Raw genomic sequence first — 12,837 nt, 5'->3', positions numbered from 1 at the left:
CTGGCGGGTTTCCGTGCGCACGGACTTACCTGCAGGGTTCACTCATGTGGCTCTGTGGGAAGTACCTACTTGTTTGGAAACACTGCCCAAAGGGACAAAGGTACCTGGACTGTAAATTATGAAGCTTGTTTAGGAGAACCTGGCAATTCCTGGCGAGGTAACCCGTGCTGACGGTCACGGTAAAGGTCGTTGTCGCTGTTGTGACACAGCGGTGTTGCTGCATTGTTTTGGGTTGGGGAAGGTAACTCCTCCTTTGCTTGTCTTCTTGGTGTTTACAGCTTCAAAGGCTAAACTGAACATGTGTTTCTTCTGCGGCTAACTGTTGAATTCTCGTTCATCGTTGTGTTACTAGCTAATTGTATCCGTAAACTGCTTATGTCTACAGTGTGCTGTGGAGAGTACCTGGTCTGCTCAGAGGGGAATGGGGCATGTTAACAATTGTTCTGTCTACTAGAAATGGAAAGGTTTGTACAGCACATAGATACTCATCCAGACTAAATGTCAAGTGACTTACTTGTTATGCAACATGGTGTAATTTCTTCGGCAGAACTGAAAGTGAACATCCAAATAGTAACTTCCATAATGCATACTGCTTCCCCTCACCTACCCTATCAAATGGGGAAAAAAAAAAAGGAAGTCTAATAGCTTTCTCTTAGAGCTAGTGCAGCAAGAGCTAGTGCCGGTTTTTACTATTCGCTAGTGTGGATTGTTATCACAGAAAATAAGGGGCAAAGCCAAACCCAACCATATAAACTCCTCATTATTAATTTTCTTATGCTTTGTCCTAATGCTGTCCACAGTGATGGTCAGAATTATCTGGGTAGTTTTACCAGAATCAATTTTTAGTTGAAAAGATAGTAAACCTATATTTTTCTATGACAGAGTCTGTTCAGTAAAATAATGCTATATACGTACAATAAAGCATGATTAGATTAGTTGCAATTGGTGTCATCATTTGTCTGCTTTTTTACATGTCGTGTTGTGAAAAAATACTAAACTTCATGACATAACTTGTAGTTCATGATTAGCTGCATCTTCATGCTCTTCTGATGTACTCAAGGATTTCTTTCCATATGTTGTGAACCTCATTGTGGAATGTTTCAAATATGAAACAAATTCCATGGTTACATGGTACTTTTCCCTGAGATGAAAACTTGTGACATGTAATTTTTTTAAATTAAACTTAAAATTGAGTGGGTCACATAAAAATTCACTTTAAACATAAGTAAAGTAAGCAGTAAGTATGAAACTTCAGTGTAGTATTTTTGTTTAGTGTCTTGTGATGAAAGTAAATCCTGTGATCACCATTCTCTTAAGCAATTCTTGGAAGTATATTCTAGCTTACTTGAATTTTTAAACTAAGAGCTTAAAAGGTAACTGATATTTCTTTTTGCCTGATTCCAATTTATTTTCTTCTTTTTTTTTTATTTAGATAAAAGGATACATGTTCACTTCAAGTAGAAAGGAGCATGTTCCCAAATTCTTCCAACTTGGGTCGTCCACCCTTCCCTCCGAAATATCAACAACAGAGTCCTTTCTTCACTAAACTTCCTCTAAACATGCCTCCTACTCTTCTTTCTCACCAGCAAATTGTCCTTCCTCCGTTTCATCTTTGCAGTCCAGTGTAAGTACAGTAAGGTTTGGTGGCAGGGGTTGGGTCTGAAAGAAATATTTCTCTTTATGGAGGATAGTTTTCACTGTTTATAACATTGAACTGCCCTGAACTTCACAAAACGTGAAGATGTCATGCGTATAAAAAAGAGCTATATAATTCCTCTTATGGACCTGCAAATCTGTATGCTTGCCTGCGATGCATAATGCATGAGATGTAGCGGCACTGATTAGAGTTGTCAATCCACAATTCAGTTTTAAAAGTCTTCAATCGTATTTGTTTATTAAGGAGAACAGGCAGGAGATGAGAAGGGGAGGAAATGTTTATTCTTGGGTTTATATTTGAAGACACTGTAGTGTTGTTTAGGCTTTTGAATTTAAAAGTTCCTTAAGTGAATTTGTTTGCTAACCCCTTCTTACACATATGCTGTCAAGAATGAACATTTTCTGTTTTTAATGAAATACATATTATAAACTGAAATATATCTTCATGTTGAATAGAAAAGAAAGATATATTCCATGTAAAAAATACCCAAGTGACAGGACTTGTAGAATTTAATATTCAGTTAAAAACAACTACCAATCCATAAAAAGTATCTTGGTTATCTTATGAATCATAATTGTTTTGGACTGTAGGCTTTCTAGAGCTCTTTTGAGTGGGAGTGTTGAAACTTCTCCAGCTGTTACTCCAGCTGTTACACTGCAACCAGTGACTTACGGAAGTGTCAGTCCAGTGTCTACGCCAGATGCCCTGATGTCATTTCAAGGAAGAAAGTAAGTTCTTTTATGTATGTGACCAATACTGGTTGTAATGTACCCATTGTGAAGCTCATCTGATATCAATTTCTTAGGCAGTTTGAGTTATGTTAGAAATTGCAATACTGAATACTTTTTTCTTTTTGATGGAAACAGGCCATGTATTGGCTCTTTAAAGCATTGTACCTGTTTGAGAATCTTAGTAGTCAGAAGTGATTTCCTGTACCTAGTTTTCTCTTTCAGCATCTGTAGCCTTGCAGAAGTGATTTATTGTAATACTGCAGTGAATTGTGGTCTGTGTGGGTTTGAATTTAAGCTGGTTTGTGTCGACAAATGTTCTTTTCCTGTTAATTTGTCAAGTTAAAAATAAGAGTGCACCCTCAATGTTTTATGGGAATTGTCGTGTTTTCCTGATAACACATTACGTGTTATTCCTAATTTTCTTAACTATGTGATATATTATTTTTCAAATACAAGGTGTTAAATGCAAGCATGTGTAAGTTCGTTTTTTTTAGAGGATTTTATGGAAAACTAGTTTTTGTAGGTTGTTTTTTTTTAATTAACTTGAATTTACATTACTACCTTTGTTATTTTAGTTACCACAGAAAGGGAAATTTTGCATAAATGTAGAGTTTAATTATATTTTAATATTTTAGAAAAAATCCAGTTCTCTTTATTAGTTCAGATATACTAGTCGATACATGTTTCTAGTAATTGTGGGAATCAGCTGATTGGAAGGAGGTTCTCGGTAGTGTGTCTTCAGTACTATCTCCTGAATGCTATTTCGCTACCAAATCTAACATGAAGAAATAAGCACAGTCAAATATAAGCTGTTTAGTTATAGCTGAGTGTGTAATTACCCCATGGACTAAGGAAGCTCCTGGTTTTATGCTGCATGCATTTTTTCCTCTTGAGCAGTCTGTTCTATGACAAGCTGTGCTATGTTGGGAGATTTGTAGTCAGCTTAAACAAACTTGTCATTTGGGTTTCAGTTGGTTAAGTGCAGACACTTGCCTTAAAGAATTGCATTGATCCAATTCTCAGGTGGCTTTATTTCTGCAATTTTATGTTCTCTTTGCCCATTCCAAGTTTGTTTCACATAGTACCTAGGATGGGCACACCTGTTCTGTAGTATACTGGGGCTTAGCAAAGTAGTTATGTCATTTAAGTGTTAGTGTTTGAACTTTGTAGAAGCTGTCTTTTAATCATGAGTTGGAGCTTGTGAACTAGAGGAATTACACAGTCTCTCTCTCTAGGAGACAAAGTCAACAGAGTGTTCGAGATGATGCCAAACGGCAGCGGATTCATTCGCAGGATTCTGATACAGCTGTAGTTAACCAAGCAGTGCCTTTGCCAAAGGGACATAGACGCTCATTCACAGCATCGGTTTCAGTTCAGTCTCCAGTGCTGCATGCGAGTGGCTCACCAGCCTTAATTGGATGTGTCCCTCCTTTGCAAGATACTTTGTTTCCAGATCCTACAGAAACCAGGCTCCCTGTTGCCAAGGACGAGGTAATGGCTTTCTGTGCCTGTGCTTTACTTCTGTCTTTTGAGTGTGCAGAATCTAGAGGTACTGTAGGAGACCACAAACGTTTTTGCTAGTGTTTTTGACAGTATCATGGGATATCTATTGGTAAGCTGCCATTAGAAGGAGTATCAATAAGTGTAGCTGCCACTGTTGTTCTGTATCACCTCCTTGTCCGTGCTTGGGTTTGAAGCATTTTTATGGTGGCAGGGGAAGTCAGGGTATTGTTTCCTTGTAAAACCCCACTGTAGTAATATGAGAGAAGCCCATTCTGAATAGATGCAGTATTTGGCCTGTAAAGATGTCCGCTCCCTCTTTTCAAAAAAGCATAAAAGTTACTGTCATAGCTGTTCTGGAATATAGAAGAGAATGGAGTGGAGTTCAGAACTTTTTCTTGTTCTGCATCCACATGACAGAAGGGTTTTGGGTTCTTTAGTGTAAATATGCCTGTTGATTGTAGAATGTAACAGTGTGGGAAAGGAAAACAGTCTACCTCCTTCCAACAAAGATCTGACTTCTTTATTAGCTTATATAGGATAAGAAAGAAAGCTAATTTAAATCAGGTTTTTAAATGATATTTTTCACCCTATTACTAGTAGGCAAATTGTTGACATTAAAGTCAGCAGAAGATGTCTCTGGTCATTCACTACTTATTCCCTGAAATACTGCATATACTGATGATGCAAAAATTATTTTCCCTGGTTTGCCATTTTATAACAAATGGAACAAATTTAAATTTAAAAACTTAGCAGAAATTTTTTTAAGGAACTATTAATTGTGAATTTAAGTGCAGTAAAACTCTAGACAGTGGAGTTGGTCCTGTGAAATGGTGCTGGGTTTTGCATTAAAAAAACCCAACCTTCTGTGTTTCATGTAATGAATGACAAGAAAGAATGTTCACTTTGCTGTGTCTTTACTTTTTGTATGTGTGTGTCCAGTTAAGTAAACAGGTTTTGGAGTTGTTTCAAGCATGTCGGCAACAGGCCATTGATTTGGACAGAAAAGAGCTTTGCAGAACAGAACTCCAGAGAGAAATTCAGCTAATTTTTCCACGTATGTTTTGAATCTAATTACTTTATATCAGTTTGCATGTTCTTCAAGTTTGTGATTCTTCCTTCCTCTCAAACTGTGATATGTCACGTCATGTTTATTTTTTGTTACTCTTCTATTACAGAGAGCAGACTTTTTTTGGTTGGGTCCTCACTGAATGGATTTGGCACTCGTACTAGTGATGGTGATTTGTGCCTGGTGATTAAAGAAGAGCCAGTAAGTAATTTAAAACATACATAGTTAAAACAAAGTCTGGTTTTATGTATGTGCTGTTAAAAGGCTGGATCCCGAAGTGATAAAAAAATGGTCAAATCTTTTTGATTGAATAACATAGTTTTGCACTCATAATAGCCACGAACTTTGAGCCCATTAATGTGCAGATAAGAATTAAACCCTATCAACCTAACAAAACTTATTTTTTAAAGCTTTACCTTCAATTCATAAGTGCAAAAATACAGCAAAAGGGAAGCAGATGCCTAGAATGATGAAGAAAACTGTTTAGAGAACTCTTTTAGGTGCAGAAACAATTTTAATAAGTAAATTTTCTTATTATTTAGATTCATAGCTACCAATTTTAGTGATCAGGCATAAAAATGTATTTAGTATCTTAAACATTTTTAGTGAGAAAAAATGTTTTGAGTAGAAATTAGGTAAACAGAAAGGATATCTGAAAGAAATTTAAATAGACCATAATCTTGAAAGAATTTAAGCATAATTTAAAGGGAAGAAGAGGGCATTTTTGTGTAAATGGGGCTAGGTTTTCATCTAGGTTTGTGATTTTTGAATGTCTGTTAATCACTTTGCATATTGAGTATGAATTGTTCTGTCTGGCATTTACTGTGATAAATGTGTCTGTAGGCTGTAGAATGTGTTGGTGTACTTGTTCATGTATTTTTCTGAGAACTAATTTCATTTTAAAACCAAAGCATGCTTACTTTGAATATTTAAATGAGAGATACCAACATTTTTCATTAATTTTAATACCACATTTCAGGTGAATCAGAAGACTGAAGCAAGATGTATACTCAGCTTAGTCCAAAAACTCTTCAGTACTAAACTTTGTAAGTTACCATCTAAAGTGAGGTGGTAAGATTATTGGCAGTTCTGGAAGAAGTGTTGATGCTCTGTTGTAACTAATGTATGTAATTGCATCTTGTCTAGGTTCTAATATAGATTCTTTTTGGGAAACCTCTGTTAGTGAACTCTTGCTAATATCTTAGATTGCAGTGTCTTCCAGGTAAAAATACTCTTAAGAATTTGTAAAATAAGATGTCACTCACAGTAGACTATGCAGAATTGATTTTTTTCTTTTGAGAAGTAATTAACTTATGTGCCTAATGAAGAAAGTAATAAATGTTGACAATACCAGCACATACAGATAAAAAATATCAATTCATAGTTTCTTTAGCTTATTGTTTAGACTCTCTTCAGATTAAGAATTCACATGGGTAGATCTTGACTTAAATGTGAAAGCTTCTACTTCACATTCTACAAGCCAAAAGAGGCTTTTGTGTCTTCCTTTGAATTATAAAATACTCTAACATTTACTGGTATCAATGACTTTATCACCCTGCTTCCCAGACTTGTGGTATATTCTTTGATGCTAGTCCTTATAGTGATGTTTTGAACAGTCCTGCAGTGCTAAAGAAGCAAACCATAAGTTTAAATGCAGACTTCAAAATTTCTTCATAGGCAAGCATGCATGCACAGATTTTAACAGCTCACAGGGAAGAAAGACTTGATACATCTATTGCTGAATCGGCATCTGATATTTAATGCTTATTACTACTGATTATTGACATTTGCATAAGTCTGAAAATTAATCTGGGTTTGTCTGTGGTGCAGCTCTCTCTGTCTGTGATGCAGTGCTTTCAGATAGCGCAGTGATAACGTAGGTGAGTTTTCAGGGTTCAAGAAGCTTCTAAGTGAGCAGTCTTTTTCAAGAGCTCTTGTTCTGTGACAAAGGCTTAGACAAAATCAGGTTTGTTTACCTGTATTTGAAAGGTATGATAGCCATCTGTAAGTGATCCCCAAGTGATTTGTGCCTTTGCCCATTTTTGATTTTGTAATTCTCTGATACCTTGCAAGTGCATTTGGTTGGCTTGATTTAATCAAAATATTCTATGGAAGGTAAGACAGGACAAAGCACTGCTCAGATTACCACTCCTGTCAGGCTCCCTTAGTTGTGATATGTAGTCCTCTTACATCATCCCTTCAGAATCTTAACATCATTGTGGCATTAATTCCTATTTGTAGCAGTCTGTCCTGTGTCTGTGTGTGCATGTTATGTGAATAGAACTAACAGACAAACGTTGGTTAAAAATTTTCAAAACCAAAAGGCTTTGGCACATGGGTCTTTGCGCCTAGATTCAGCTAATTTACAAGCTATAGCTGAGTTATGCCAAGGTTTAGTACTTCTGGAACAGGAGGTGTCCTGGTTTCAGGTGAGATAGTTAATTTCTTAGTATCTGATGCAGTGCTGTGGTTTGGATTTAATACGAGAATAGTGTTGGTAACACACTGAAGTTTCAGTTGTTCACAGTAATGCTTACTATAAATCAGGGAGAGCCTGTCTAACTAAAATATATGAAGCTGCTTCTGGTAATTATTTTCAAATTTTTGCTGCCCTGCTAGCATGTATGATACTATCCTATAATTTTAAGTTAATACCTCTCTGACAGTATTAGTTAAGTTATTTCTTTCTTCTGTAGAAGAGAGACTGCAGCATGTTCTTAAACAGCTGTGTGTGAGCACTCATAAAACTTACTGTTGCTTCACAGTAGAGAACAGAAATAAACATAGTGTGGGCCAAGAGGTAAGAGAAACAACAACAGCGAGAAAATAAAAGATGCTATTTAGCTATTTAGAATAAGTTCTTGGTCTGGTTTTTTGGAAGAGTTAAAGGACAAAAAGAAATAAGGAGGATGGCATCGGTAAAGTTTTAGATCTTTTTTAACCTTTTTTCAGATCTTTGGTTCAGAAACTTGGGAGAAGTTTTATCTGTGCCTCTTACAACATCTCCTTCTTTGTTCTTGCTGTCTGCAGTGTTCCTGTGCGTTCCAATATAAGGACAGTAAAAGTGTGATTCTGTGCTTATTTCAGCTTAATTCTATGATGGATAAATGAAGAAGCATTGCAAGTGCAAATTAGATCAGTCCCTTTCACAATTTGTTTTGTTTTTGGAACTTTAAGTACCATGTCTTTTATCCTTCATATGGAGTTGAATGTGATTATTAGATTAGGAGGTTTGGGAAGTGGATTCAAAATTTGTATAAACTCTAGCTTTTTTCAGGTTTGTAAAAGGTAACAAGTCTGAGCAAGGAGTTTTAGACCATCAGATTCTAAGTCTTATAGCAGAGGCTTTTCTGCGTTGTCATTCTGCATCTAGAATACCAACTGAAATAAAATGTCTTCTGTTTTTGAATAGTCAGTAACAGAGAAAAGTGGGAAAAAGCTTCTGATATTTTATTCATTGTTTTTGTGTATATCTAATCCTCTGAGAGTTAATGTCAGACTGATTCCCCATTTCAGATTCATCTATGTGGGATTCATTTGAAGAACACCATAATAGTATTAGGTTGGCAAGTATTTACTGTCTGCATAAATAGCCAAGAGCTTATTTTCCCTTAGATTTACAAAGAGGTACAGTAGCATTGAGACTAGGGCATCAGAGTGGAATCTGCCTAATGGCGGTCTAGTGGGAAATGTGTAACAGCTGGGGCAAGCAAAGGAGTTTGAACTCAGTTGAATGACTTTGAAGGACTGTGCAGATCATTGAGTCAATTCCAAAAAATCAGTAGTTACTTCATCCTGTGGTGGGTTGCACCTTCCTAGATTCTTCATGAATGTGGATTCAGACTTCTGTGTTTCTCCTTCTGTAGTATAACCAAATCAATAAGAGCAGGCTTTGTGCCCAGGATGTCAAAGATCTTTTTGGCATATGCCATGTTTGGGATTAATATTCTGTACAATTGCTTAATCTTTCATTATGTAAAAGAATAGAGGGAATTAAGCTCTTCAGTCTGAAATTCTGCATGAATAAGTTATATATAAAGCAATGCTTAGTTTTCTTTGAAGCCACTTAGATTTGTTTTTGCTAAGCTGAAGTGGTGTTCATGACCTTTCCATAGACATGCCTAAAACTGTGGAGCAGCTGTACAGACTTCATGTATTTTAGTGTAGCATCTCTGGTTACAGCTTTCGTGATCACATACTCAGTTTACTAAGGCTCTTACTCCACCCTCAAGAATTCCACACCCTCTATTTGTGACTGTTTCTTCCCCTGTATGTATATGTAAGGTACAGTATAGATTCTGCTAACAACATCATTGGTCTGAGCCAAGAAAGAGGATACCAGCAGGAGTTACTGCTTCTAACTTCCTCTTACCTCTTTTGTCTTCTTCCTTGCTTTCTACCACCCTGTGAAACAGATTGGGATTATGTTTTGGGCTGTATCTTTTTTTCTTAACCAGCTAATTTGACACATCCATCAAGTGTAGGGAGGCATTTGCAGACAAGGATGTGTTTGGAAGTGGATTGTCCCTCGAATGAGTTCAGTTAACCTCTGAAGAGCATTAGGAAGGATCATAGTGAGGAAAGTTGAATTGCTGTGGCATACAGTTAGACGTCTACCATTGCCTACCATGTGTTAGTGCGTTGGGAATCTTTGTCATAAATTTGTTAGTGAATAGAGAGGAGGCAGAGAGCTCTGCACGCTTTAGACTCACTTTAGAAATATTCTGCAATGGTGGAGGACAGATGCCTGGATGTGTTGGAAGGTGCAGCTAGAAAGAGGGGATGCTTGTGTTAATTTAGCAGACAGTGAGCATGAATTGATTTTGTTCATTTAAGATTCTCTCTTTAACATCAGCAAATTAGTAAGATTGTCTTTTATTCTGAGTGCCAGTCTGTGTGTTGCTTAGGCTTGTGTGATGCATTAAAATCCAGATAAAAGATTGCCTCAGGTCAAATCTGTCTGAACATGCATATCCACCAAACAGTTTCAGAAAGTCTCAAAAAAAGGTTTGTTTTAATTGAGTATTGCACAGATTTTGTTCCACCAAATCTGAATTTATCATCCAAAAGCAATGGAGATTATGCTGTTTAATCAAGCTGGCTGTTCAGCTGATAGAAGTACCTTGTTGCTTTTTCTGGAGGGAAGGAAAAATCATTTTATTCAAGCTTATTTTTAGTCTGTATTACTTGTACTGTGCATGCTTATTTATGCTAATCTGAGGTTAATTTATAAAAACAGTGGGAAATATATGATGTTGGATATGGACAAATTCAAGTAGTCCTAGATTTGGCAACAGAAGTGATTACTAAAATCACACCTTTTGACCAAATTCATACCATACAACCTACAGGCTCTACCTTTCTTTCTTCTTTGTTGCTTTCTTGGGCACAATATTCATTCAGGATTATGGGAAACTACTGAATATAGGCTGAGTTATCATGAAATCTAGGGAATTCACAACAGTATGGCTGATGCAACAGCTTTGGGGAGCTACGTGTGGAGGGTGCATTTGGTAGTATACTGTGTAGGTAATCATCTGATCATCATCATCAGTGTGGATTTATTGCATGTCCTATCACAATTAAAACATAAGGCAGATAAAGCTTACCCCATCTTTGATAGAAAGCATTATCATGTTTTCAGTAGCATTTCCTGGTATGTAGTTTATAATTCAAATGAACAGTTTTCAAAACAAGTTTTGAGCCTATCATTAGCCCATCCTGGTTGGATATGTTCCTCCTCCTTTATTTTTGTACCTTAATTATGACAATTCAGGATTTGTATTACAAGCACTGTTCCATGAAAGCATTGTAGTACTGCATTCCTTATGCTAAAATTTCTGGAATGTATTTCCCCTCAGAAAAGTCTTTATGTTCTACTTACTTCTTCTCTAATGTTTAGTGTGGGGGATGTTCCACCTGCTTTCATAGGTTGTTTTTTTGCTGTAGTTAGTTTAGCACAACCCTGCTAAATTTAATAAGCTGCTATTTGCTATAAATCGATTAGATTCTATTACAGGATCTTTTATTATATTTTTATGCATCTTGCATGAAACTTAATTGCATATTTTCCTCCCTTTCAGCAAGCTACATTGAGCGACCTCAGCTGATCAGAGCAAAAGTGCCAATAGTGAAATTCAGGGATAAAGTCAGGCAAGTATTCTGTTCAGCCTAATCTTTTAGACTTTGACATGGGAAAGCGTTCTATATGTGTACTGCCCTTACAAGGAATCCTACCATTTTATGTGTCTATTTGTGTGGTGCTGTAGTTGTTATCACAAGTTTCTAGAGCTAGCATGCAGTGGCAGTCAGCTTTTTGCCTTGATGGTCTGAATCACCTCTTGTGGTTAAGATATCCTGTACCTAGGGCACTAGGCCTGTCTTTGCCAAAATTGAAACTAAACATTACAAGCTTCCCGTGAGAGCTGATTTTTTGTTGGGAGTTTTTTTCAGATGCTGGGGGAATGTGGTTGAATTTGATGGGTGTTATCTCTGTATCTGGAGATGAACATTCTAATGTGTTACCAATAACTGAAATACATATGTATTTCATGTATAACTGAAAATGGCTGTTTCCCCTTACTTTGTAATGAGAGTGAGAAAGTGAATGAGAAAGCGTTCAGTTTGTATTTGTTCTCTTTTATAACCTATAAACTTGGGGGATTATAATGCTGTAAAAATAAGAGAAGATCAACTCCACTTAAAGACTTACCATATTTTTTTTGGTAGTCTTTCCCAGGAAATTATTCTAATGCTGGTTCTGCTTCCCAACAAACCTTTGATCAATTATCAAGATCTTTATGCTACAGAAGATACAAAAACTTCCTCTTCTGCTACACTTGATGTGCAGTTGAATCTTTTCCTCTCCTTTAGTGCTTTCTAGTAGAACTTGAGTCCAAGCAGTACAAAATTTTTTTCACTTACCGCCTCTACAACAGCTAGTAAACATGCAATAGAACTTGCTTCAGTCGGCATCTGGTAAATAGTTGTCAATTTGGGTTAATTGGAATTACACATGCAATCTGACATTTTTATTATATTTTCACATACAGTTAATATTCTTATGGGTGTTCATGCTTATATTTACAACTGTAATGTGGTAGCTGAAGCTTGTTTATTTTCTGTACTGTTATGCACTATATTCTTAAAACATATAAAACGTTATGTTTGATACGAACTCAGGTTTAAAATTATGCAGTAGTTTTGATGGAAAGAATGTTTTGATGTAAAAAGTGTATAAAAGACGTAAAAAATGTAAGATGTTCAAAATACATTAAAAATTTCTTGTAGGCCTCAAATTATTGTCTTCTAAAAATTTAATGAATTTCAGGTCCATGTTCCCCTTATATAATCAAGAAAATCCAAAGAAGTATTTGAGTAAACAAATGCTATGTGAATAAAACTTGTCCATGTAAAATGGAAATAGCTGTATATCACATATACAACTACTTCTTTGTCTAATAATAGACTCTTCTTGTTGCAAGTTAGTGTTGATATGGATTATTGACCATAAATGCAATATAGTTTCTTGAGTTCTGTGAGATGTTAGGCTCTATATGCAGTAGGAAATTCAGGTTTGGGGCAGGTAGTGTTGTAAATAAAGCAGTTAGTGCTTGTTTGCCTTATTTAATCTTAACAGAGTGAAAAGTATCAAAACTGTTTTATTGCAAAACATGTAGTGTTTACTCAGAATTGGTGTTATTCCTATGTACTGATTCTCTCTTACTGTCATTGCAGAAATGGCTCTTACCTTCTGACCTCTTCCAGTTCTCTTTCTCAGTTCATTGGCATAATTTCCTAAACTAATACCCCAGAGAATCCTTCCTGGTATCAAAAGTTGTCTGTAATAAATCGTGTAGTTGGAGAAAGATTTCGTAAAA

At 36.1% G+C, this 12,837-nt stretch overlaps 1 protein-coding gene across 3 annotated transcripts in view; it reads left to right on the top strand.

Annotated features, from left to right (window-relative positions):
• Nucleotides 1–379: 379 nt before the first annotated feature.
• TENT2 (terminal nucleotidyltransferase 2) overlaps nt 380–12,837 on the top strand; it is a 39,052-nt gene continuing 26,594 nt past the window's right edge. For 2 of the 3 annotated variants that reach the window (XM_031062178.1, XM_014309581.2), the window contains exons 1-8: nt 380–464; nt 1,433–1,624; nt 2,248–2,385; nt 3,624–3,879; nt 4,831–4,945; nt 5,067–5,158; nt 5,937–6,003; nt 11,041–11,110. In XM_031062178.1, the coding sequence (XP_030918038.1) occupies nt 1,470–1,624; nt 2,248–2,385; nt 3,624–3,879; nt 4,831–4,945; nt 5,067–5,158; nt 5,937–6,003; nt 11,041–11,110 (893 nt within the window). In that variant the 5' untranslated portion in view covers nt 380–464; nt 1,433–1,469. The remainder of the gene's footprint in view (nt 465–1,432; nt 1,625–2,247; nt 2,386–3,623; nt 3,880–4,830; nt 4,946–5,066; nt 5,159–5,936; nt 6,004–11,040; nt 11,111–12,837) is intronic. The other variant, XM_031062179.1, reaches the window with a different exon arrangement.

The sequence above is a fragment of the Geospiza fortis genome, unplaced genomic scaffold (assembly GCF_000277835.1).
Source record: "Geospiza fortis unplaced genomic scaffold, GeoFor_1.0 scaffold201, whole genome shotgun sequence".
NCBI classification, from domain to species: Eukaryota; Metazoa; Chordata; class Aves; order Passeriformes; family Thraupidae; genus Geospiza; species Geospiza fortis.
The sequence above is the reverse complement of the archived record's forward strand: the minus strand, read 5'-3'. Positions and strand labels throughout refer to the sequence as shown.